General features: G+C 42.1%; 1 protein-coding gene across 1 annotated transcript in view; it reads left to right on the top strand.

The window, feature by feature from the left end:
- The window catches only part of TENM3 (teneurin transmembrane protein 3), a 294,059-nt gene that overhangs the window by 203,531 nt on the left and 63,511 nt on the right, over positions 1-27,017 (top strand). The window contains exons 11-14 of the mRNA XM_049631792.1: positions 10,772-10,918; positions 24,532-24,748; positions 25,768-25,887; positions 26,696-26,957. Coding sequence (XP_049487749.1) covers positions 10,772-10,918; positions 24,532-24,748; positions 25,768-25,887; positions 26,696-26,957 — 746 coding nt within the window. The remainder of the gene's footprint in view (positions 1-10,771; positions 10,919-24,531; positions 24,749-25,767; positions 25,888-26,695; positions 26,958-27,017) is intronic.

The following is a 27,017-nucleotide window of genomic DNA, read 5'->3' as shown; positions in this document are numbered from 1 at the left end:
AATCACGTTTGATTGGCTGTTGTGCGGTAACAAATGATGTCAGCGATGTCTCAGTGATTACGTGTTCACGTCTTTAGTTCAGCAAAATTTAAATTATAACTGATGACTGGACCCATGGTTTGCCAAGATAAGAGTACCAACCGCAGCAACAGGAACAGCTTGAGGAAAATTAATTTATATTGTGAAAGATCGAAGAAAATTGTAACCCATGATAGAAGACTCTACATGCCTCCTTCCAGAATTTAAACTTACTTCGCATTTTTTTCTCGGCTGAAATGAGTAGGCTGACCCATGTGTAGACCGGTACTTGACCAGTACCGGCAAAGTGTAGTGCTCAACATGCAAATGTATTTTTTTTTTTTTAACATTTGTTTATTTTTGAGAGAGACAGAGTGCGAGTGGGGGAGGGGCAGAGAGAGAGAGACACAGAACTTGAGACACAGAACTTGAAGCTCCAGGCTCCAAGCTGTCAGCACAGCCGACACGGGGCTCAAACCCACAAATCGTGAGATCGTGACCTGAGCCAAAGTCGAGCGCTTAACTGACTGAGCCACCCAGACACCCCCCAAAACCCAAGTTTAAACTTCTGTGCACACTCTTCTGTCACCCACCAATAAAATCTCTGTAAATCACTTTTGATGCATCTATGCATCTATGAGATACATCTATGAGATAGATTTATCTCTGTAATCACTTTTTTTTAATTTTATTTTTTAATGTTTATTTATTTTTGAGACAGAGACAGACAGAGCATGAACAGGGGAGGGTCAGAGAGAGAGGGAGACACAGAATCTGAAACAGGCTCCAGGCTCTGAGCTGTCAGCACAGAGCCCGACGCGGGGCTCGAACTCACGGACCGCGAGATCATGACCTGAGCCAAAGTCGCACACTTAACCGACTGAGCCACCCAGGGGCCCCTGTAAATCACTTTTGATGCATCTATGATTTATCTATGACTTTCCCAAAAGAAGTTACCATTTGTCCTAGGGGAGGTAAAGATTGTTCAGTTATGTTTTTATTGTTTTTCCTGATATGTTCGAGAAAACCAGTAAGAGGAAGACCCGATGTATTTTGCACAATTATTTACAAGTCTTATTCTGTGCATTTTTCTCAAATATTAAATTTTATGCACAGGCAAAACTAACGCAACCAAGAAATTATATGCATTGCAATTGATCAGATCAGTGGGTTATTTTTATGGTTTCCTGCCACTGGACTGGCTTGGAGCACACAAACACCACCCTAATAATTGGCAAAACCAAGTTCATCGTATCAATTGAAGAGCCGAATAGTCATCTAGCGTGAAAAATATTCGCGTTACCGTTTGTATTGATTAATGTTAAGAGCTGTCTCTGGGTAGTTTCGGTCCCCAGTCAGGGCACTAAAACATAGCCTGATTATTTTTCAATCTAGGAAATCCTCAGAAAGTGTGGTTTTGTTTATGTCGTGCAGTGAACCCAGACAGGCAGTACAAACGTGCTACTGACGTGGTTACATGTATGGCCCCGGGGCTGAAGTCGTGCCGTGTGCAAAGACCACCCCAAGCCGGCCGTATCCCACGCTAACCAATGCTCATCTCTTTGCGTGGCTGTGTCCGTGCCAGCGTTAGTGAGTGTGCCGTGTGGACTCTTGAGTGTCCCCGTGCTGCTCCATCATGTGGACGTAGCTCATGGTCAGGCAGGAAATTCTGCGCGGAAGGAAAATACCAAATATTTTTCTATCCGTTACCCTTACAGAGCTTTGCAGCTTCTGATGGCACTTTGCCCAGCAAGGCTAACTTTATAAAATTTGGTTTCTGGCAGAGCACCTTTTCCATAGAACCTATTTTTTTTTTCTGGACTGATTTAAATCAGGGAAAATATTATTTCACTCTTTTAGAAGGTCTCAGGTTAGTGTTCCAAACTGAAAAGTGGTATTTCGCGTGGGCAGCTGCGCGGAAGAAGCAGTGTATTTGTACAGATACTTTGTTCGCCACATTTCCAACCCACAAAAGGAATAAAATATGTGAAGTTTCAGAAACAATTTATTTGAAACAGGTTGTTTTCAAAAGCGCATTGCCGATTTTAGGGGCGCGAGAGCTCTTTGAAACAACACGTGCACGTGCGCGCGTCCACAAACATACACGAACTGTTTTTCTTTGCTGGCACGGCCTCACTTTCTAGTCGTTACAGTTCAAGTTTAGTGACTCTTCTAAAGAGGATAAAATTCTTGTGATGTTTTATCCCGGTCTTAGATTGAGAATTTTATGGCGAGGGAGAACATATTGTCAGGGGCCCGAGTAAATTGTTTTATGGAATGTAAAATTACATCGCTGCCATAATCCTTTACGACAAGGTAATCCGTAATTGGCAGTGGGCCCCAGTCAAGGAACGTGGAACCAATGGGTGTGCAGCTTGCACACTGATTTAAACACTCACTGGTTGGAATAAATGGATTTAATATGTACTTATTGCAGATTGTTGCTTTTCTGTCATCCTCCAGGAACTGGTAGTGAATAACCTAAGAAGGATACCTACTTACAACTTTAATGAGATACTAATGTGAATCATTTTTTTAAGTCTGTGTCATAAAGAATGAGGAGACACACAATGCTAAATTAAAATGTGTCCTCGATTCCAAGGACGTTGCAGTAATCGCCATAGTGGAGAATATGTCTGTATTTCATTATGTGCCCATCTGATTGAATTATCCTCTCTTGAAGACGGGCCCTTAAGATTTTAATGTTGTAATTAAACTGAGAAATACTTCCAGCTTCCGGATTCGGTGTTATTTGCCTATGTCTGGGCTCTGCCCAGGAGTCCATTCAGTGGCCCAGTGAAAATACTGTTCTGTTTAATACGCTCCAACCAAGCATATTGTCGACAGTGAAAACAATGCGAGTAGTTCATAACCATACGCATCAGCAACTACGTATACACAGACTATTTCTATTTTTCCCTTGGGAGGTGTCTAACGTATATACAACCAACTTGGTTTGCCTTTGTTTCTTCTTTGTGTTTTGAAGAATCCCTTTGACAGTAAAAGGAAAGCAAACTTGGCCTTAATCATATTCTGTGTAGACCTCCAAATATCCCAGTTCTTCCTCAAAGCAGACATATATACTCCTTTGACCTCATATTTAAATGGGCAACTATCTTTAGGATCACCACTCAAAAGATATTTCCTTGTACAGAATTTTACCTTAACTGAACTACCGCTGTCCTTTTGTTGTTCAAACTCACTTGCTTTAAGTTTTTCCTGGTTTTATCCCTCAGTCTTAATATCTTGCCAATTGGTTTTTCCAACTTTGGGTTTTATGAACAGGTTATAGCATATATCATAAAGCTTTCTTGAGTCTACATAAGGTACTCTTACTTATGAAGCTGTGTCAATAGGTTGATATTTCAAATTAGTTTGGATTCTGATCTTACTTCCTGGGCCCCCCTTTAATTGCCAGTGTTGAATTAATGATTTCCACGGGGTTTTTTCTTCGTCTTATGTTTTCATTCAAGTAAATTTATCAACCATTCCATAAACAGATGATGCTTCTAATCTACCTTACGTGGGTACGCCGTTCTGACTCTTGTAAATATAGCTTATTTATTAAGTCTGTGGCCACGGACCGCCTGGTTGGTATTTTGGTGTTGCCACTCGCTAGCATTTTGACCTTGAGGAAGTTATTTCACTGTACCTCGGTTTCTTCATTTGTGAACCAGGGAAGATAATAAAAGTACCTGTCACCCTGTAGGTGGTGACGGTTAAGTCAGCGTCTCATGTACAGTGCTTGGCATGGTTTTCAGCACCTGGAGTAGCAAATGGTATTTATTGTTAATACTACTGTGTGTAATTGGGGTGGATGGATTGCACGAAGGGAGAGGAACAGGTGCGTCAAGGAGGGGGAGGGTTTAGGAAATGAGGTATTGCTCACACGTGGTTCTTTCTCAAAAAGTATTACTGTTATTCATCATATATCTGTGTCTGTATTATTCAAAGAATTTCTTCAAAAGCTGCAAACACGTGTAAGACACCCTAGAGCCGCCATAATAAGTACATTTAATCATTTTGTTCAGCAGATATTAAGAGTCCCTTGTGAGCCAGCCAGTGGGAATATGGGAGTTAGCATGGCCTTGGAGTTGACATTTCTAATGGAGATTTACACATTCGGTCTCCTCTATCTACATATCAATAAAGCCTTGTATTTTTATGGCATCTCTTAATGAACTGATCACAGCTAGCTCTTGATTCAACCCTTCTCCTTTTACATTTGCCCTTGTGATCATACCCCTGGACTTCTTCCATGAGAAGCGCTCAGGGAGAAAAAAAAGGAAGAATCAGATAACCAAAGGAAATGGAGGGAGGAGGGTGCCCATAATTTTGATAGATAAGCAGACGAGGCGACAACCTATAGGTAGAAATTCCAAAAGTGTTGCTATTCCTTTCTAGTCTACACATTAAAACCGTACAGGACTAAATATGAGCAAGGTCCCTCCTAAGGGGCCTTAGACTCCAGATCGTTAGAAAGGGGTACAGACAAGAGTAGATCATTTTGTGTGCACCTCCATTCATCGTCCCCAAAACATGAAGTGGGAAGATACGGTCATCAGGGGCTTTGAAAAGAGAAATCGTTCTTTTTGAAAAGAAGTACCCAGAGGGGAGTCTATGAAAAGGACACAGTACCACTCATTTGCTTTGGTGATCCTGGAGGTTTATGGGCTAATCCCATCACGAAAATATTTGTGATGACCCAAACCTTTCTTCCACATCTACGGTTTCGCAGAGTCTTTGCCCACCTGATCCAGCAAGTAGACCAGGGACCGCCAACGCGTGGGCTCGAAACCCGACTCGTCGTCTCATGTGTTACATTCTAGAGATGACTGTGGATCTGAATGTATTCGGAAAGAGAGACAGTAGACAATGAAGACCAAGAAATAGCTCTGACGTCTGAAAGACACTCACTCGTCTGCATTCTGCCATTTACGTCAGATCCACCGGGCCATTTCCCAAGGAAGCCGTGTAGGAGGCAGCTAGGAGACAGCAGAAGCACCCTATGGCCGATGAGAAAGTAGTATCTATTTCCTGTTAGGTCGGGAATAATTGCAAAGTACTTGCGAGCCGGAAGAGGCATGCTGACCGAGATTGCTAGGCTGTGACCTTGCACACATGTCTCTCCCTCTTCAGTCTCTGCATCTGCACTTACTGTATCAGCTGTATTTATATCGCAGGGTTGTGGGAGAGATCAAATGAGAGATAGAGAGCGCTTAGAGCAGTACCTGGCGCAAAGTCAGCCTCTGTTATCATCCTCAGGGAGGAGAGCTGGGATCACGGCACTTCATGTGTGTCCCCTGGATTATCGTGAACCGGGACAGGGACCTGGAGCAGAACGAGAAATTTGGAAATCGTTAATACATCAGACAAGTGTTCACAGTCTACGATTTATAGAACCAGAGCCCATGGAAGAGCTAAAAATCATAGCATTTTGTGTGTGCATTGTGTGCATTGTTTCTCAGGGGAGAGTCTGTAACTCCTGCTACTTTTCTCACTGACCCGAGACCCCAGAAAGATTAAGAATCACTGTCTTACAGGAAATACGGTAATACCCCCCCACCCCGTATTCCCACATGGGTCTTTTTAAAAGATAAATAATTGAAACTCCCGGGAAAGTGTTTTATGAATACAACATTTTAGTGGAGAATAGTTTTTTAAAAGGGCTCCATTTTATATGTCTGGCACTCATTTTTATAAGAGTTTTCTTCTATAAAACAAATTTGAAACTTTTGGTGAGTAGGTCTAATAGGAAGGACTTGGTTTTGGTGTCAGAATACACTCATTCGTTTTCAAAGAAATTTTTTTGCAACTTAATGTGCATTTCAGCAACTGTTAGGAATATTAATTTTTAAATATACTGTATTATTTTTACGATTATTGTTCCTAATGGCTTCGTACGACGTGCCTGCATTTTTCTGATTATTTCCTGTCGTGGCTTATCTAATGATGTTTTTATTGTTGCAATTATGATTTTTAATAATCATATGAACCCCATCTATCGACATCTCCTTTTAACATCTTTATTCTGCAACACGAGCCTTTTGTGGTAGTGTCAGAAATGTTAATCTTCAAGGACAAAATACACGTGGTGGTTTTTACCCCTTTTCTCCATTAGTTTTAAACTAACACCTCACAGTTATTCCCTAGGATATAAAATGCAAATGTCAAATCTTAGTATCTCTTTCTCAGTACAGATATTATTCTTTTGGTTGGGTTTTAACCGTTTGCAAAATTTATTTATGTTAAGCATTTTTCATATTTAAAGTGGCATATGAATTTTAACCTGCTATACATTTTAAATATATTTTCTGATTTCATCACCACTTTTGTTGTTCTCTTGACCTGATGAGAAACCTGCCGTTACTTTTAATCAAACCACTGTTTTGTGTAATTGATTGTTTGCTAAGATAATGGGATTGGCTGGATTAGAAATAATTCATTCCTCCTTTCAAACTACTAATCCAGATCAGAATTAATTACATTCCTTATTTTGGTTGCATTAACTGAAGTGGACCCAATGTAAAAGCAAACAGCTCTCCAGCTAGATCCGCGTGATGACTTTTTATAAATTCAGAATTCCTCCAAAAGTACTACCCTATCTGAATCAGAAACTCCAGAGTTTTTAAAGGCACTTTGTTTCTGTTTAGATCATCAGTGGAGCTATTATGAGGCTCTCCTAGATTATATAGTGTTCGGAAGGGATTATTGAGAAGTTACATGAATGATGTTATCCAATGGTACGTTTTTGCTTTAACGTTTGAAAATAGAATTGTTTTATTAAGTTATAATTTCCGAGTAGTACCTGAGAGTGTTGCCTCACCTTAATTTCCCCTGCAGTATGTTGTCAATTAGTTATGAACACACTTATTTTTAAATGCAATTCAGAAGCCTCTAATGGAGTCCTGTGGCAACATGAAGAATCCTTTTACATCCACGGGCACACATGTGTCAGAAGCGTTTACGGTTTTGTTTCTGCACACGACAGAACTACCAAACCTGTTAGAGCTTAAATCATTCTGTTAGGAGTTCGGTTTTCACTTGCATGTGTCAGTAACGAAAAATAATCAACAGAAGCATCTTTGAAAAGCAATTTTAGATCATTAAAGATGTATGAATTTTGACAAAGCAGGCAGATTTCAGGCTTATTAAGAATATATTACGTCTCTCTGCTGGTGAAGCCCAAGAGAGGTATTTCTGCCTCTGTTCAAGAGAAAAGGTGTAGCCTCATTGTAACCTCATGAAAGATTAAATGGACAGGTCCAGTGAAAGACTCCAGTCTTAATCCTGTTTCTACAGAGCGGTTGTGAGAAACAGCTTATTCCAGGCTGGATCCTGAAAAGAAACAGGACCTTGGAACAGTCTGTATTTCCTCACGGACTGACCACGTATGCGATGCGTCACTGCCCATCCTCTGTGTGGTCAAGGGCTGCTGGGTAATCATTCTCTGCACAGTGTACACGTGCCTTTTTCATAGTATAGTAAGTTTGCTCCATTTGCTCAAGGATTCAAAATTACCTCCCTTTTTTGTTTATTCAACGCGGAAGTTTGATAATATGTAAATCCACAAGTCATTCGAGACAGAAGGTGAGGGAAGCACGATTTCTGTGGGTTCATCTCTCAGGTTGAAGAAAGACAGCATCAGAACACGCGTAAATGGTTCCTCCAGGGCTCCCATGTGGTCCTTTTCGCCCTTCATTGTGCAACCCTTAAGAAACTACTTTGCTAAAAACGAACTTGCAAACGTTAGAATTAATTTCTACCCTCCCTAAAAGTTTCTTTGTGGCCCTCATAGTTGTAAATTTCCCAACTTCTTTAGTGAAAAGAGCCCTCGCCGTTGTAAATTTCCCAATTTCGTAAGTACAAAGAATTAATTCCATTTGTTCTCCTTAGCCATTAAAGGATAATCTCAAGACGGAGCAGGGTGGGGGCATTCCAACTCACCTGGGAAAGGTAGTGTTACCTGCATACTGTCCTTGCACATGCGGAGTGTTTCCTGGAATCATGACCACATGAGCTGAAACGTGGATATATTGCAGTGTTAGAAGATCATGAAGTACATCTCTGTCGTGTGATGTGAATCTTATGTCGGCTGCAGCTACTCAATTTGCATGTAAATTCTGAAAATTTCCTTGTCCCATGTGACACTTCTGAAATGTCTGTCTGTTCTTTTTTTTCCTTTTTAATTTCTCAAGCTCACTATTTGGATAAGATAGTTAAAGGTACTGTATACTTGCTCTTTGTTGACATATCTCCATATATATCTCTATATAACTGTGTATCAGATCATACTAGGTATGAAATTAGACTGTTTCTCATGCATATTTTTGTAAATTATAAATGAGGCTTACATTATGTGAAATGCCTTGGATTTAAAGGACTGAGACTTCAGTGTCTGTGTCTCATTTTTATAATTTTGGGTTATCACAGATTTCATCCCTATGTAAGAGCATTAGTTTTCACTGGAACCAAAAACTGAAGATAACAGTATATTTGCTGTTTTTTGTTTATGTTTCTTTCTTTCTTTTTTTTTTTTTTTTTTTTTTTTGCCTTAAGAGCTTCGCTGTTGGCAGTTCAGCTAATGAGCCTTAAATTCTGCCTTGAAGAATCACAAACGCTTACTCTCTTATCACAGAATAAGAAATTGTCAATCTAAAGAAGATTCTGGATAATATATGTTGAGAGCAATCTCATTTATCCTTATATGGAAACTTCTTTGGCTTCTTCTAAATGTTTCAAAATATATGTGATATCATAATTTATGTTCTGTTATTTTCTGAGAAACAACAAAATTACCGTGCATTCCGTAAAACAGAAATGATAACATGGCTCAGCAGAAAACAGCAGATTCTCGTCTCTTCAGTTCTCGTAGAAATAGGTGGAAACTATTTTTTCAGAAGGGAAAACTCCCTCCCCCTTTCTCCTCAGATTACCTATTTTCTATTCCTTGTTTGTGCTTTTCATTAGAATATGACAATATTCCTGGCAATATCCGGGCTTTCATATAATAACTCTTGGGTGCGTGCAGTTAGCTGCGGCGCCTGTCAGTGGGACGATTAAATCTTCCTTTGTCGTTAAAAATAAAACAAAAACGTTTGGAAGGAAAATTCACCTTTTAGGTATTGAAAATCCATAAATGCAGATGGTAATTGTCTGAAAGAAAAGAAGCAGCAGAATTAATCCTATCCTGACCTGATGGTATCCATAAGTATAATTTCGTTTTACCCTGCCACAAGAGACTGTCAGAACACTCTTCTGTCTATTAGCTCTAATCTTAAGAGACAGACTGGCTCTTGGAGATATTTTCATTTCAAGTGCCACAGTGGAGGAGGGGAAACCGATATATGAATAACTCTTTTAATACAGACATAAAACAAACATCTTTAAACAGATCGTTCCCTTAAATTTCGTCACCGAGACAAGAGTAGCATTCTAATTATAAGAAGCCGGGTAACAAACCCCAGTGGCTATAGCAAGCACTTTGGGCCACTATGTATTTCGCGCCAAATTATGAATAATTCAGTCCAAAGAGTTCTGATTAATAGCCCATTATTCTTATAATTTTGGAGCATTTCTATCCTTGTTTCTGTCAGTGTCCCATCACACTCATAGACCAGAACACCAGAGACCGGAATTTACCTAAGTGTCATCCTCATAAACAGATCATTTGGCTGCCAGATATCATCAGTAGGAAGTGGCAAAAATTGTTTTTTTTTTTTTTAATGTCATGTTAGACTGAAACAATTATAGATTTTGGATATATTAAATTATTTTAATTGTTTCCCAAATTTTCCCTCCTTGCCCATAAAAGCAGACAAGATAGGATATAAAGGTAACAGCATAAAAGCCTTAGGGAGATTGTCACAAAATATCACTCTTCGCTATCTGTCTTGAAGCACGTCACTACCGTGTTTTTGTTCAGTCTCTCAATGTTTTATTGTGGTCCTTATGGTATTTCATTTTGTCCGTCCTAAGTAATCAAATATGCACAGCTATTACATTTAGTTGGAAATCCTGTCGGTCCTGTCCCATCCGTATGCAGCCTGAATCCTGATGTTTGTTAGAATAGACGCTAAAGCTGCTTCACTATTTCCTGGGCTTTGCTTATTCTGTGAAAAGGAATGTACTCTTGGCATAAAGTATAGTCATCAATCCTGGCCTATACTTTGTGCACCTATTTAATGCACTGTAATTTCACATGAAGGTACGGCAACTCTGAGGCCAGATAAAATTAACGTTCTCTTGTTAACATCGTTCCCGTCCTCATACCGGCTTCCATGCTTCTGAATTTAGAGGGAATTTTTTAAAGCAACAAGGTGCTTTAAGAAGGCACGTCCTGATGGGTGACCGCTACCGTTTACAACATCGAAAATCTATGCCAGGGATTCTGAAATTACCTTGTCAAGGTGCTTTTTCACACCATACAATCAACCTTGCTGCTTTGCCAAAGGAAAAAAAAAAAAAAATTAAGTTAATTTTGTCTGGCCCGCAGCTAGTTAGTGGATTGTCGCATATATTTCTGTCCTGCACAGGTAAGTGGTGTCTCAAGGGTCAGGCCAATCAAAGATGCCACTTGGATAAGAATTAGATTCCTTAGAGACTGTTGCTGTTTCTATCCATGTGCAATTACAGTATTTGTGCTGTTTACAAAGGCCTGTTCCCACTAAGTGTCCCTTATCTGTTTATTTCAGGTGCGAAAACGTTCAATCCTCAAATCGCTTGTGTTTTCCTTCTTTGTCTCCTTTGACAGAGGGTTGTCCTGGTCTGTGCAACAGTAATGGGAGATGCACGCTGGACCAAAACGGCTGGCATTGTGTCTGCCAGCCAGGGTGGAGAGGAGCGGGATGTGATGTGGCCATGGAGACTCTCTGCACAGACAGTAAGGACAACGAAGGAGGTAAGCGATGCCGAGCGTGAAAACGAGTGCGTGCCAGAGCGCGGGTTCGTAAGTTACACAGTTATTACCTGGGTGCCAAAAAAACCCGATCCCCGTACGTGACGTGGACTGAAAACCACAGGCGCGCCGATAGAGTGATTTTGCTGTTTTCTCTGAAACAAATGCAAGCGGATTCTCATCCAAGGAAAAGGCAAGGGAACCACGCTGCTTACTATATGAAGTCCGTTGTTCTCCATTGCTTTGCCTCACCTCCAGGTGACGACTCTCCTCACCACAGCGCAGGCAGTGTTTTAATAACTAAACGTTCCAAAACAACGCGGGGCACTTCGCAGGCTCTCCGGGTGAAAGGCGGGGGTGGAGAAAAGTCAAATAGGAAGGAAAGAAAACAATCTCCCTGAAGCTGCGTTCTCGGCGTCTTTTCATCCTAAACGTCACAGCCGGCTAGAGAATCGCGATAGGCCACCCAGTGTAGGCCCTTGGTTAAGAAATCATTCTTTCCCCTGTTGCGCCCATCCTTCCATCCTCCGTGCTACTGTCTTCCAATTTCGGGAGGATAAGGAGGGAGAGCTGGGGATTACTTCTCCGGCGGTAAAACAGGTGCACCTGACAGCTGCTGAGTTTGGGCATAGCCTTAGGACTGAGTTTTCGGAGGGATTCGGTTCCTATCGGGGGCTCCGCGGTCCCTTGCTCTGTGAGTGAGGATGGTTGCCTACCCGCTCCTTCGTTCCACCTGCTCTTTAGGGAATGTCCACGTGAGCAGTAGAGTGTGGGGAAAGGTGCAGGTTTAGGAGACAGATCTTCACTCTGCCCGGTGCCTACGAGACTTGACAATTGCTTCATCTGTAAAATAGCAACAGTAGAGTTTGGTCAAGGACTGAGGGAGAGCCTGTATGCAAGGTGCTTAGCATGCGGCAGGCACGTAGTAAGTCGTAAGTAGCAGCCGCTGTTACTCAGTCTTCCTTTTGCTTTCATCTGGCCTCGTTGAAATTCATAGGAGGTTGTCAGGGAAGATTTAACAGTCTTCTCTTTCCTGCATAGAGTGGACCTAAGTACTGTTCTCTAGGAAGCAGAGTGACCAGAACCAACCCTCAACCTCCCCATCACGCACATGCACACACATACACATGCACACACACATACACACACAGGCATGTGGACAGACACGCACATGCACAAACACAGGCACGTGCACAGACATTCACACACAAGCACACGTGCACATGCACGCAGACATGTGGACACACACACACATGCACACACACAGGCACAGCATGCACACACACACACACACACACACACACACACACATGCACACACTAGCTTGTGCCTACCGCCATTCTCAAGCCAAATGTTGTTTGTGCCTCGTCTTCCTGACAACGGCTGCCATTCTCCCCTTAGTTGCTAGCAGACTCTTCAGTTTTTCCCTATTTTTTTTAACCTGGACCGTCTAGAAATTTGAGCCACAATTTTCAGCCAAAGCCTCTTTTCCTTTTGCTCCTGATAGATATGGTGGTCCTTAGCCCTCAGAGCCTTTTCTGCCTAATGATACCTTGTCGCCTCGATCCCCCTTAACCGTGCGCTTTGTAGGAATGGCAGCCTTAATCCTCTTCCACCGCAGCCCAGATGACAGCTTTCCTCCCTGCTTTTCCCCAAGAAGCCCCTGCCCCATTGTTTTCTGTTGCCTGGGGAGGGAGGAGAGCCCTTCTCTCCCTCCTTGATCGTATATTCCAGGTTTTGTCTTCTAAAAGGAGACTGCACCGAGGAGGTTACAGACTCTCTCCGAGGGAAGCAACTGGCAGGGCTGGGTCTGCAGAGACGTGGCAGAGTAATTTAGGGACTAATCACCTCTTTAGTGTGGTTATCAGCCAAGGAGGCTTTTCCCTTGCCTCAAAATGTATCAGCCGCGAATTGGCCTGTTCCCCCTTTGTTTATTCTCATTAGCATGAAACCATGCTATCTCGAGGCTTCCCTCTCCAAGGAGAAACCTGAGTCGTCGGAAGACCTCTTGTGGATTCTTTACTTATCTCCTATAATTTGTATTCCTGTCCCTAACCTAATTTTGTTGATCTTGGGAGAAGGTAGCTCAAGGCCAGCTGTATTATACCCGGAGATCTTACCCGGGTGCCTTATAGCCTAAGCTACACGGTTCTTTGAACTGAAGCGGGGACTACGTGAATACAGACGAGTCAAGACACATAAGCTGGCCAGTACGCGGGCTATCGTTATCATGATGTGAGGTCAGTACAGCAGAACGTTTAAAATAAGGACCGTACCTGAAATGTCAAGACGTGTGCTCACTCGTGCTGCTATAGATCCGTTGCTCAAAGTCTGTTGGTCAAACGATGAATGAGCCAGAAAGTAGCTAAGTGACTGAGGAAGGACAGCAGATGACGAGGCTGATTTGGCCCTGGCCCACATGTCATACAAATAGCTATTAGTTCAGCCTGTGCAACATTATACGACACAAGAACAAAGAAGATTGCTTCGTATCCCCAGAACTAAAGAAGGAAGATACATGAAAAAATTTTTAGAGGGGCGCCCGGGGTCACTCAGTCAGTGAAGCGTCCAACTTTTGGTGTCAGCTCAGGTCATGATCTCACAGTTCGTGGGTTCGAGCCCCGTGTCAGGCTCTGTGCTGGCAGCGTGGAACCTGCTTGGGCTTCTCTCTCTCTCTTCCCCTCTCTCTCTGCCCCTCCCCCATGCACGCTGTCTCTGTCTCTCTCAAATAAGTAAACCTAATTTTTTTTTTTTTTTAGAAAGGACAACACATTTGGGGAGATAGTGGTATTTTTTTCTTAGATCAAGCATCTTCCTTTCTCTCTAAAACGTACTTTTCTTGGGGCGCCTGGCTCAGTCGGTTAAGCGCCCGACTTCGGCTCAGGTCATGATCTCACAGTTCGTGAGTTCCAGCCCCGCGTCGGGCTCTGTGCTGACAGCACGGAGCCTGGAGCCTGCTTCGCATTCTGTGTCTCCCTCTCTTTCTGCCCCTTCCCTGCTCATTCTCTGTCTTTCTCTGTCTCAAAAATAAATAAACATTAAAAAAAATTTTTTTTTAAATAAATAAATAAAACATACTTTTCTTTACCAAATCCGGCTTGACCCATCCACTGCCTAAGCCTACGGATCCTCAAAATCTAGATCTCACGAAATAGGTGTTCATCTTTGCCCACAGAGCCCGACTGCCCCTTTATGTCTCTAAGATGCATAAGAGACAGCAGTCTTATGAGAGAATTCTTCAGGAGGCCCGGAAGGAAGAGACTACCAATAAAATGGGTTGCAGGAATCTATCTTTAGCCACTCCCCTGACACCCACACGGTCGTGGGAGGTGACTCTCCTGTTCGGTTGGACCCGGTTTCTTTAAGGCTCAAACACTTGTCATGCATGTAAGGCCACCTGCCTTTTAGAACTAAGGGCAGTGTTTTACCTACAGTACAGGCCCTGACAAAGATCCCAACTCTTAATGGGGTCAACCAGGCTCCTCCCCAACATGCTTCTCAAATCTAGCTCCAGGTATCAAACAGAGGTTGTTAGGGAAGATCTTCTGGACAAAGGCAGGCAGTGGAATGGAAGATTTTTAAGTCACCCGGTGGAAGTGACAAATGAATGGTCGCTGGACCGGTAATTGTGCATAACATCTCCTAATGGAGCGTGTAGACACTTTGGAAACCACGACACTAGATCCTGCCCTCGCTGAGGAAGCTTTCCGAGCAAAGGATCAGCAGTGCATGGCCGGCCTTGGCTTACGAAGACTTCTCCGACTCTTCCTTCACCTGCAAAGTTAACCTCCCTCGGGCTCAGCCGTTGCCCATTCCTATCCCAGAACTCGCTCTGATGGTGAAGTTGCTAAGATCAGAGAGAGGGCAGGTGAAGAGCTGGGAACGGGTCGCCCTGAAGTGCTGCGTGACCTGGGCTGGGGTGTCAGACCAGGACCCTGTTTTGCCTCATTCCGTAGGTTCTGGAGTGTCTCCATTAGCCTCTGAAACGGCCCCTCGCTGTGGAACACGGGCTGTACCCTAGGCTTTCACCTTCCCCTCTGCTGGGATAGCCTTTGCATTCCTTATTGTCACCAGGAAAGACTCTTTGGTTGCACGTGATAGAAATTCCACTCAAACGGACCTAAGCTTTTAAAAAAGAAAAACTTGGGGCGCCTGGGTGGCGCAGTCGGTTAAACGTCCGGCTTCAGCCAGGTCACGATCTCGCGGTCCGTGAGTTCGAGCCCCGCGTCAGGCTCTGGGCTGATGGCTCGGAGCCTGGAGCCTGTTTCCGATTCTGTGTCTCCCTCTCTCTCTGCCCCTACCCCGTTCATGCTCTGTCTCTCTCTGTCCCAAAAATAAATAAAAAACGTTGAAAAAAAAAATTAAAAAAGAAAAACTTAATTAGCTTGTATCACTGAAAAACTCAGAGATCACTGCACCTGGGTGTTGACACAATGGTAACAGAAGTCTGGGCTAATTCATCTGTCAGCTCTGCTCCGTGCCACGGTGGTACCACTGTCTGACTGTGTCTTCCCCGGAATGACCCCCAGCGGCTCTAGGTTTACATTGCACAGCATGATAACCCCAGTACAAGGAGACAACCTTGTTCGGTGGTTACTGCGGCCTGGGTGTGAGCCTGACCCTCATCGGCCCGAAGTATGTCCCCTGCCCAAAGGAAAGTTGAGATTCTGTCCCCAGAAGAGAGGGGTGTGGATGCTGGATAGACAGAAGGAACAGATTCCACTACAGGGATATTAATAGCTGTCCACAGCATTTAGTTTTAGGATAACCAGGGAATATGCACCAATAACTATTTCATATAATGAATAGATTCCTGTTCATCTCAGGAAGGATCTTCTTCTACTCTTTTTCTCCTTCTTTCCCCCCCCTGCCCCCCTCCAAATTATAGCCTTCTCACTCGAGAACGAGGAAAGTCAGGGCTTTCCATGCCCAAGATTGGCAAAGCAGCTCTCCGGCTCCCCCTACATACTTTGATAAGCATCCTCGCCCTTACCTAGCGTACCCATTGAGAATCTCACTCAGTAGAGGCTTTCTTGATTTGATTTGATTTGTTTTAATGTTTATTCATTTTTGAGAGGAAGAGCAGGGGAGGGGCAGGGAGAGGTGGGCAGAAGATCCAAAGCAGGCCTTGAGCTGACAGCGGTGAGCCCAACGCGGGGCTCGAACTCACAAATGGTGAGATCGTGACCTGAGCCGAAGCCGGACACTCAACCGACTGAGCCACCCAGGCACCCCTGGTTTCTCGATTTTAAATGGCTCCCCATAGCGTGAGCCCACTATGCAAGCCTCGGAATGCCAACACCTTGCCAAAGGCAATTCTGTCTACCTTCATAGAAACTCAAGATACTTATGAACAAGGTGATTTCTCCAAAATATGTGATCTCTGACAGTTGTTACCATGTTTTTATCTTTCTAACTAGTTCCCTCCGACATCTTGCTTCCCTGTCTGGTCCTCTAGTGGATAGGTCCCCTGTGGGTTCTTACAGCATGGGACTCAAGTCTTCTCTTAGAGACTGGGTGACTGAGGGCACAGAACTACTAAACTTTATGCAAGAATAGTGATATGCCAAAATACAATGCCAGCAGTGATGCGGCTTACTTGTAGGTAGAGTTTTTTTGTTTTTTTGTCCTTCAGAAGTATGACTTTCTGGGGATGTGTCAGGAAGAGGTACCTAGAACAGGTTAGTTTTGTTTTGTTTTGTTTTTTTAAGTGGAGGCTGATGATAATGGAGAGGAAAGCACAACTCAGTAGAGGTTAGTCAGAAATTGGAAAGATAAAAACAGTAATGAGAGAGAGAATACAAAGGAAAGGTTCAGACTGCAAGGAAATGTAGGAGTGTGCTGGCCCTAAAAACAGAAGTGGAAGAATGAATGAAATGTTAATGTAAGCAGCAGAAGGAATCTGATGAACGGCCAGGAGCCGTCTAAGTTTGGAGATTACCAAACGAAAATAGGAAATGTTTGAAAATAGAATCTTAAAGACTTCTAGCAGGAAGATGAGACTGTTGTGTTCTCCAAACACATATTCAAATAAAAATTAAATAAATAAAAGAGAGAGCAACAGAAGTGGGAAGAAAGGGGGGAAATGGCTTTAATAAAGAAGAGGGGCGCCCAGGTGGCTCAGTCGAGTAAGTGTCCCACTCTGGATTTCTGCTCAGGTCATGATCTCACAGTTTGTGAGTTCGAGCCCCACATTGGGCACTGCTCACTGTAGAGGCTGTTTGGGATTCTCTTTCCCTCTCTGTCTTCCCCACCCCTGCTCGTACTCTCTCTCAAAATGAATAAATAAACGTTAAAAAATTATCTATAGCTATGAAAAAAACAAAGTAGAGGAAGAAGAAGAAAAAGGGAGGGAGGGAGGAAGAGAGGCAAGAAAAGGGAAGAGGGAAAAAAAAGGATTACAGGAGATCATAAGTACTTCCCGAAAAGATTCCAGATATCAGAACACAGAACGGCATTCAGAGTCTCAGAGCATTAAAATGTATTTTCCTGGTGGATCATGATTTGGGGGACAAATTAGTATGAGTTTGAAAGACTCTAGGAGAGTCTCAGGTTGTCTGAACCCTTTCACTCCCCACCGAATTTTTAGAGCAAAGCGAATCACATTCAAGGAAAGAGAAGCCCAGCTTGTACCCTTCGAAGCCAAGCTCCCAGTAGCTTCCTGATAGTGAACGAGAAACATGAGGTTTTCCCACGATCCCTGAGTAAGTTTTCGAGGCGGAGGAAAGCCAGAGGCACACAGGCTGAAACTCCAAGTCCACCCTCGTTTCACAGCCATTACCGGCGGCTGCCACGTCAGGCTTCGCGATGTAGAAACGGGCAGTGCACGGGACCTCTCCAGAAACAGGTCTCAGGTCTGCGTGCTACACGTCTCCACCCTAAGAACCTCTGCAGAGGGCACCTTGGTGGCCCAGTCGGTGAAGCGTCGGACTCTCAGTTTTCAGTTCAGGTTATGACCTCGCAGCTTCGTGGGTTCGAGCCCCACGTCGGGCTCTGCGCTGACGGTGCAGAGCCTGCTTTGGATTCTCTCACTCCCTCTCTCTCTGCCCCTCCCCCACTCACGCTCTCTCTCAAAATAAAGGATAAACTTAAAAAAAAAAAAAACCTCTGCATTAACGAATTAATTTTTTGGTAGTAACCATAGTATACACACAGTGCTTTCTCATTGCCAAAATGGTTAACTGCTGTCAGCAACTTGCTGTGCATATTTCTGCTCCTTCTTCCACGAATTTATAGGCACATTTATGGTTTTAAAATTAAGTGGGATTAGTGCTATCCTAAATTTGATTCTGCCAAAGAATCCTAGAGATTTTTTTTCAACCAGTAAGTACGAAGAGGCGTACCTTAGTCTTTGTAAGAGAAACACAGCTGTAGTCACTAATGTTACCACTACTCCGTTTGTGATAAGTGTTAGCCATAACCTCGTGTTGCTGGGGTTTTTTTCGCTCTTAGTATAAAGACAAGTCTGTAGTGAATCTGTGTGTGTGTGTGTGTGTGTGTGTGTGTGTGTGTGCCTGCATATAAATCCTTATGTAAATGTACAAATATTTCTTTGGGGCAGATGTTAAGAAGCGAAATTTCTAGGTGGAGGGGTGTTTAAACGTTTTAATTTTCGTGGCCAAATTGCCTCGCATGTGGGTTTCGCTGCTATGCGCTTCATCAGAAGGAGAGTGCTTATTTCTCTGTGCCCACGGTCTGCAGGTGATCATTGTACAGAAACAAAACTGTCCAACAAGTGAAAAATAGGAATGTTGTCTGACAGGTGAAAGTGACTCCCATCTTTATTAATTTCATTTGCATTGTTCTAATTACTGGCTAGATTGATGATCCTTATCTATGTTTCTTGGCCATTTGTGTTTCCTCTTTTGCTAATTGTTTATTTATTTCTCTGGCCCGTTTTCTTCCTGTTAGTTGTTTGACTTTTTTTTTTTTTTTTTTAATTTTTAGGAGTGTTTTGGTAGATGCTACTTAACAAATTCTTTGTTGGGTGTGTTGCAGATGTTAGGTATCTTTCATCATGCAGAAGTTTTCCTTGGTAGGAGGCAGATTTTTATAAGGTTTATCTTTTTATGAATTCTGGGCTGTGTGTCTTCAAAAATAAATATCTAATTATCTGTAGGAACCGAATCCATTCTTCCCTTCCTTCCAGAAAAACATTGTGCGCTGACTTAGTGCCAAGAAGGGTACTAGATACTGGGGATACGATGGCGAGCTCCATCAGCTCTCAAGGAGCTTCCCAAGCCATTGTCTGAGCTGCTGGCTGAAGCAATTGGGAGAAGGGACTGGGGGTGAGGTGTAGAGAGAGGTCAAGGTCTCCAGGCAGAGGAAACCATCAGACTGAAGTGTAGAGAATGAGGAGTTGGGACACGCCTGGAAATTGGGAAATGAGAATGTTGTGGAGATCTTGTCAAGGAACCACGATGGTGGCTTGAAGGCTGGTTTCTAGGAAATGGAAAGAGACTGATTCGAGAGATATTTGGGGTGAAGGAAAGAAGGACCTGGTAATTGACTCAGTGCAGAGAAAAAGGAAGGGAGGAGTCAAGGATGACATTCAAGTTTCTACTTGGAGAGACTGGACGGATAGATGATGGGCTCATTCACCGGACTAGGAAATACAGAAGAAAGCAGCACATCTAGAGAAGATTAGATGTGTTTTAGATGCACTAAGTTTTTGATGCCTGTGTAATATCCAAATGGAAATATCTGGAAGGCAGTTTGGAGATTTGAAGCGCAGAAGAATGATCAGCCTGGAGACACACGAACATAGAGACCAAACCCGTGAAGAGACCACTGATACAGAAGAACAACAAGAATAGACAGAGACACAAACATGATCCCAGTTCCGTCATAAACGAATTTCATGCGTTTCACAGAATGGTGACTTAGAAAAGTAATGACCCGGACACTTCAAAAATTCTGAAGTCTATGGGTAAATTCCCTCAGAATAATTTATATCTTAATTTATAATTTCTACCTCTACCTCTAACTTGGATGGGGGGAAAGGGGCTTCCTAATATTGTGGGGAGGGGCGGTGGACATTATCTTTTGAGTAAAAACAGAAAATTCATTAAAAGGAGATTCACCTGTTGGGATGAGCACTGGGTATTGTATGGAAACAAATTTGACAATAAATTTCATATTAAAAAATAAATAAATTAAAAAAAATAAACCAAGGCAAAAAAAAAAAAAAAAAAAAACAGGTTCGAGTATCCATAGCTGCTGAAAGAAGAAAGTGAGTTTTGATAAGCAGGTTAAAGCCAGCGTAGAAGTAACCTAGGAAGAGACTTGGAATCAGAAGTTTTAATAATCTGACAAAGTATGTATTGTCTAAATTCGCCCAAGACAATGTCAAGAATGATTTGAAGAGCACGAGGAAATAGGCTGGGGTAGAAACATTAAAGCAAGACCAGAGGGTGGCCAACTATGACCTCTGGGCCAAAGCCTGTATTTGTAAATAAAGTTTTATTGGAACACACCCTTTTCATTTCCATAATGTCTATGGCTGCTTTCGCTCTATAAAGGTGGGGCTGAACGGTGTGGGACACTGCATGGCCAACAAAGCCTAAATTGTTTACTCTCTGGCCCTTTGCAAAGTAAGTTTGCCACCCACTGTTACAGTCCAATGGAAGCCTAAGGTAAGATGAGAACATGTTTTAAAATGATAACCAAGCAAGAATTTTCAGGATTGAGTGGACAGAGCATAAACTAAATTATCTGCTTTAATGTAAAGCAGATAATTGAATAATAATGTATAATAATAATGAATAATAATGATGAATAATAATGTAAGCAGATAATTGAAGTTGTTATTCAGTGGGTTTTGAGCACTTCTGATTTTCTTTAGATTTTTTTATGATTAATTCTATTAGAGATGATGTCTACACGAATACAAATTTAAGCTGACCTAATATTCCTGATACTACCTGGAATCTCAATGATTTTGAGAAGCTATTCCACAAAGACAATTTTACTACCCTGTACATTTGGGCAAGTGGGTAATCAACTTAGTTGTACTAGATAGCCCTACCTAAGTACAAAGAATGACAAATGTTCTCCCAAGTTATAGGGAGCCAGATTCATAACCATCCGTCAGTTGCTTGGGCAAGTTACTGATAAACTCTGCAGAAGAATAACAAACTGTGTGTCCCTGCATCTTGGCTGTTGAAAATGAGATTCCTTCTCTGATTGATGTTAGCAGAGAGGCTTGTAAAAATGCATTTCCAACTGATTAGTTCAGAAGGTGTCAATCTCATGCAGTTTTATGACCTGCAGACTACATAACAGATGTACATTTGCTTTTCATAAACTAACAAAGACGAATGGCTAAATTTGAGTATTCTTCTTGGGCAACTGTACCATTTATTGCCTAAAGGAAGACACTGGGGGAATAGTGTCAGGAAGGAAAGGATGAGGGGCAGTTAACCTTTATTTTTCAAGATTCATGGAGATAAAATACAATAATTGGAAGTACTTTCTCTTCCAAGTGAGTAATCTCTTTCTAAGCTAAAGGATGAATGTAAGGGAAAAATTTGCAAGAATAGAAAATGTTTGTGTAAAATGATTCTCCCAAGCATATGCACACCCACTCAAAAGTCATGGAGTGAGAACTCTGAAATAGATCATAAAACACGTAATTAAAGATTCCTTATAAGGGGCGCCCAGATGGCTCAGTTGGTTGGGCATCCAACTTCGGCTCAGGTCATGATCTCACGGTCTATGGGTTCGAGCCCCGTGTCATGCTGAAAGCTCAGAGCCTGGAGCCTGCTTCAGATTCTGTGTCTCCCTCTCTCTCTCTGCCCTTCAGAACTCGTGTTCTGTCCTTCTCTCTTTCTCAAAAATAAACATTTAAAAAAAATTTTTTTAAGATTCCTTATAAAATCTCAATATATAATCATGAATTGTTTCTGGAAGGGTTTTACTTTTTAATTTTTTTTTGAAGCCAGAAATGATACTGAGACAACAGTTCAATAGTCTACTATAAAAATCTGAGTCTTAATAACTGCTTCTCTTTCTTTGAGAGAAAAATACATACAACGTGTTGCATTATTATGTCTTCATGAAAAGTAAGCCTATAAGCATAGTTTTATCTTTCTTCCAAAAGTGTGGAGAAATATTTAGACATTTATCATCTTCATGGCCTTTTGGCCAAGAAAGTAGCATTTTGATAAATTTATATAAAATTTCAAAGCTCGGTTTAATTTGATTTTCTTAAAATATGATTTAAAACTTTTATCAAAGGACTAAAACTGCCCTTTCAAATAATGAATGCATCTTTAAAAAACATGATGGACATCTGCATAAAAATGTAACTATCACAAGGAAACAATACATAAGAAGATCTGCCTATCAGAAATTCTGACTCATTGTGACTCATTGTGGTTAACAAAGCAATTCAAATACTAACGTGAAAGGAGCCCAACACTATAAATTTAATTCAAGTATTTGTGTATTCGGCTTGTTTTTCAGCTACAAAGAAAATAGTGAACAGACTTTTAGTTACTGTCTCTAGATAAACTAGATCTTTCTCAGTTGTAAGTGACAGAAAATCTAACCCGAACAGGCATAAAGAAGAAGAAAATAGCTTGGCCTCTGCACCTGAAAAGCCCAGGATCTCCAGTCCAGCCTGTTGTAAAAACCTTAAAGATGCCACTGTGACCTATTGTCTTTGTCTCCAGCTCTTGGCTCTGCTTCTTGAATGGCTGCATTCCGAACCAGGTTCTCCTGGATTGGCAGCTGGAGGGATGCAGTCACCCCAACCTCACAGCCGTACAGCTTCAAGCCTGGGAGGAGGTGGGGGGGTGGGGCGCGGGGGACAGGACCTGCAGACAGTTCCTGAAATTTACTCCAGCTCAGCAAGTTCGGTTGAACCAAACATTTCTGAACCAAACATGAAGGGGGAAATGCGCGTGGACAGAGAGGCGGGGAGGGAGGGATGGACACCTAAATGACTACGTAGAGCTGTTGCCCAAAGAAACAGAAGGGAGTATTAGGAGAAATCACAAGTGTTCCCTACCTTCTGCTTCAGGTGTGCAAAATGACTTAAGGGCATTGATCCAGGGGGCACCTGGGCTCCTCAGTTGGTTAAGCGACTGACTTGATTTCTGCCCAGGTCATGATCTCACTGTTCATGAGATTGAGCCCCGAGTGGGGCTCTCAGCACAAAGGCTGCTTGGGATTCTTTCCCTCTCTGTCTGCCCTTCCTCTGCTCTCTCTGTCTCTCTGTCTCTCTCTCTCTCTCTGTCTCTCTCCCTCTCTCTCTCTCAAATAAATAAACTTAGGGAAAAAAAAGGACATTGATCCAGGACCCCTCGTCTTTGGTTTCTGACCTTACTGTGTTGCTGTTGACATACTTTTAGACTGGGCAACATGACTCAGTTTAGTCTCTTTTCTTTTGTCTCAATTTGCTGTCAGATAATGGAGGGGAAAACTTACATTCTATTAATAAGAGTGTCCTCAAGCAAAAACAAATGGCTAGTGTGTTTTTTTTGAAAATAAAAGTTACTAAAAAACACTCGTGTAAATAAAATACGTAGGTCAACTAGATATTTTCGACTGAGTTTGTCATAATAGGGTCACACAAAGACCTGATACCTGGGTTTAAAGATTTTTAAGACCATTTGATCTCCCAAGAATGATTTAAAGTCTTCAGAAACTAATATTTTATTACTCTGTACTGAGACATGTAATTGCCAAGCAGATCACAATTCATGTATCAGCTGGCCAGTGAAAGAATGATCTTAAGGGATAATGTCACCAAATCATCATAACCTGACACTCTTATCCGCTGATGAGTTGGTTTATATGTTTCAAGCAAAATACTTACATGGGGCATTGAATGTCATTTCCTTTTGATGTTCCTGGAGAAGGCGCTAGCAGATTCTTTCTACCCGCTACACTTTTCATGTCACCAACACTGCGGGTCAGTTTTCTTTTCTGATAGGCTTCTTATCATTTATAATATTATGGCGTATTTACATTTGCCACATTTTAAAGTAACACCTCCATTTTAGCAGAGGCATACCAGGGGCCCAGGATCCTGTTTAAAATTTGAGAGTTGCCTTAATCTTATTTGGAACACACTTCACCTTCCTTGGGAAAGCTGTTTCCTTGAAAGATGGTTGCCTAATCTCATCCGTTTTATGTTGATTTGTGTTTGCTTCATTTCACAGACTTTCATTTTCTGGCCCTTTCCCAAATTTTAGAACTTCTCCCTAAGCAGTTTCCTATCCATTCACCAATCGCGCTCACTGTGTTAACTCCTGGTACGTTTTCTCTAAAATATAGAAGGCTTCAGTAACTATACTTAAAAATAATCTATATCCTTTCAAGCTACTAATGGATTGTTCTAATCAGTCATTTTTAATTTCTTAATCAGAATCCGTCTTGTCCGATCTAAACACTTACTCTGCGTGAAAGCAGCTGCAAATATCGTATTCATATTTCATCCGTTTCCAAAAAGTAGGCCTCATAGAAATTACTCTCAACTGGGGTGGGGGTGGGGGCGGAGATTCATCTGATACGAAAGAAAACGAACCAACAAACAAAACGTAGCGCGCAAAACGTTAGTCACAGATTAAAAGAGGAGTTCTCTCACTGGCTTACACTTCTCTCTGCAGATGGGCTCGTTGACTGTATGGATCCTGATTGCTGTTTACAGAGTTCCTGCCAAAACCAGCCTTACTGCCATGGGCTGCCTGACCCTCAGGATGTCATCAGCCAAAGCTTACAGTCCCCCCCGCAGCAGGCTGCCAAGTCCTTCTATGATCGAATCAGCTTTCTCATAGGGTCTGACAGCACCCATGTCCTACCTGGAGAAAGTCCTTTCAATAAGAGGTTAATGCATTTTTTTTTTCCTTACATAGATGCGTAGTGTTGTTATCAGCAGTTACGTGCACGTTTTACGAAATGCTGATGACCGAATCTGAGGAAAGTGCTTTTTCTTTTAATGCAGTTTTTCCTCTTTCGGCAAATTCCTCACCAAACTTCGCGTTTCAAGCATTTTTGACGCAGTTCACATACTTTGTCAATTTCAGTATCCGAGCCATAACGGGACATCCCATTAAGGAGTCGATAAATCTTCATTTAACTAGTTGATTTTGTTAGCGCGGTTGGAAATGTTTCAAAAGAAGCAGTGAAAAGACCCCAAAAGGCAAAGCAGAAGTGAGCTTTTTTTTTTTTTTTAGCTGAGCTCGCTAAATAATATAAATTATGAATTAATGTAATGGAACTGCTAACGGCATCACAGTAAGATTGCATAAGCTGTTTGACTGGTGCTTTACAGAGCAGTAATGACCTGAAAATAAACCAGTAAGTGAAAGCAGGTGTCTTGTGTCTCACTGAGTAAAAGAAGATGATTTACGCTGGAACTCCTGGATCTGCAGTAATTTAACAGCATTAATGCAGTTAGACCCAGCAGTTGATTAAAAGTTGTTCCACAAATGTGCCTTATTGCCCCTTTAAATCTTGTACTCCTTGGTCCCCGCAGATTTACGGATTGCCTTGGAATTAATTGGAAGGTATACTTTTCTTCATGTAAGCGCCAGATAGATGACTTATGAAAAAGCGCAGCTTATAATTTAAAAAATTCATCTCTAAATTATTGGTCTTGATAACTCTCCAAAAACCAGATTACAACAAATTAAAAACCCAGGGTAAACACCAGGCATTTAGAGAATGTGAATTGCACCGAATTAAAAGGGACATTGTCTTGGGAGTATTTCAGGTCTGGTTTGGGGGAATAACAAGCGTGGGTGATAGTGTTATTTTATCCTTAGGATGAATTAGCTCTAAATCATGGTACTGTTGGCCTGAGGAGACGAACGCTCATTCTGATTCTTCTCCTTTTCCCACAGCCTTGCATCCGTCATCAGAGGCCAAGTACTAACTGCTGATGGAACTCCTCTCATTGGAGTAAATGTCTCGTTTTTCCATTACCCAGAATATGGATATACTATTACCCGCCAGGATGGAATGTGAGTTAGTCCCACTGCACTATCTTTTCTTGAAGTAGTTTCCGTATAAAAACTAGGCATTCTTCTATCACCCAATATGTGTTATTGTTCATTTAATATAGAACTGCAACAACTTTTAGACTCCAGAAATCTGTGACGGTGCACATGACACAGACTTAAAGTCACGGGCTCACACAGTGCTTTAAAAGTTGAGCTCATGGGGCGTGTGGGTGGCTCAGTCGGTTGGGCGTCCGACTTCGGCTCAGGTCATGATCTCGCCGTCTGTGAGTTCGAGCCCCGCGTCGGGCTCTGTGCTGACAGCTCAGAGCCTGGAGCCTGTTTCAGATTCTGTGTCTCCCTCTCTCTCTGACCTTCTCCCGTTCATGCTCTGTCTCTCTCTGTCTCAAAAATGAATAGACGTTAAAAAAAAATTTTTTTTTAATAAAGATAAGTAAAAAAGTTGAGCTCATTTACCAAGACGTGGTAACAGTGTTGTGATTTTGTAGAATTTTCTTTGTCTTCGAAGGTTCCTGTTGAAATATTTCGAAGTGATATTTCATAAGCTCAGATGGTTCTGAAGAAAAGAGTAGATAGGTAGACAGATAAAGCGGATACGGGAAAATGTTAATGAATTGGTAAGTCTGAGTAAAGGGTATATGGGTGTTCATTGTGTAATTATTTGCCTACTCTTATAGATTTGAAACCGTATGATATAAAAGTTGGGGGGAAATCGGTTATCTTTATAAGGCATATTTATTTATGCAGTTGAGTGTTGTTGGAAGCTGTATGGGATCCAGATAATTCACTGAGCAATCTTGTTTTTTCTTAGGTTTGACCTGGTGGCAAATGGAGGGGCGTCCCTGACTTTGGTATTTGAACGATCCCCATTCCTCACTCAGTATCATACGGTGTGGATTCCGTGGAATGTCTTTTATGTGATGGATACCCTGGTCATGAAGAAGGAAGAGAATGACATTCCCAGCTGTGATCTGAGTGGATTTGTGAGGCCAAATCCTATCATCGTGTCCTCTCCTTTATCCACCTTTTTCAGATCATCTCCTGAAGACAGCCCTATAATTCCCGAAACACAGGTAGAATATTCTAGCAGGCAGTCCTTTTTAAGGAAACCGTCTTTCAGATCATGCAGTGTC

The sequence above is a fragment of the Panthera uncia genome, chromosome B1 (assembly GCF_023721935.1).
Source record: "Panthera uncia isolate 11264 chromosome B1, Puncia_PCG_1.0, whole genome shotgun sequence".
Classification (NCBI taxonomy): domain Eukaryota; kingdom Metazoa; phylum Chordata; class Mammalia; order Carnivora; family Felidae; genus Panthera; species Panthera uncia.
This window is presented reverse-complemented; position numbering and strand designations above follow the sequence as displayed.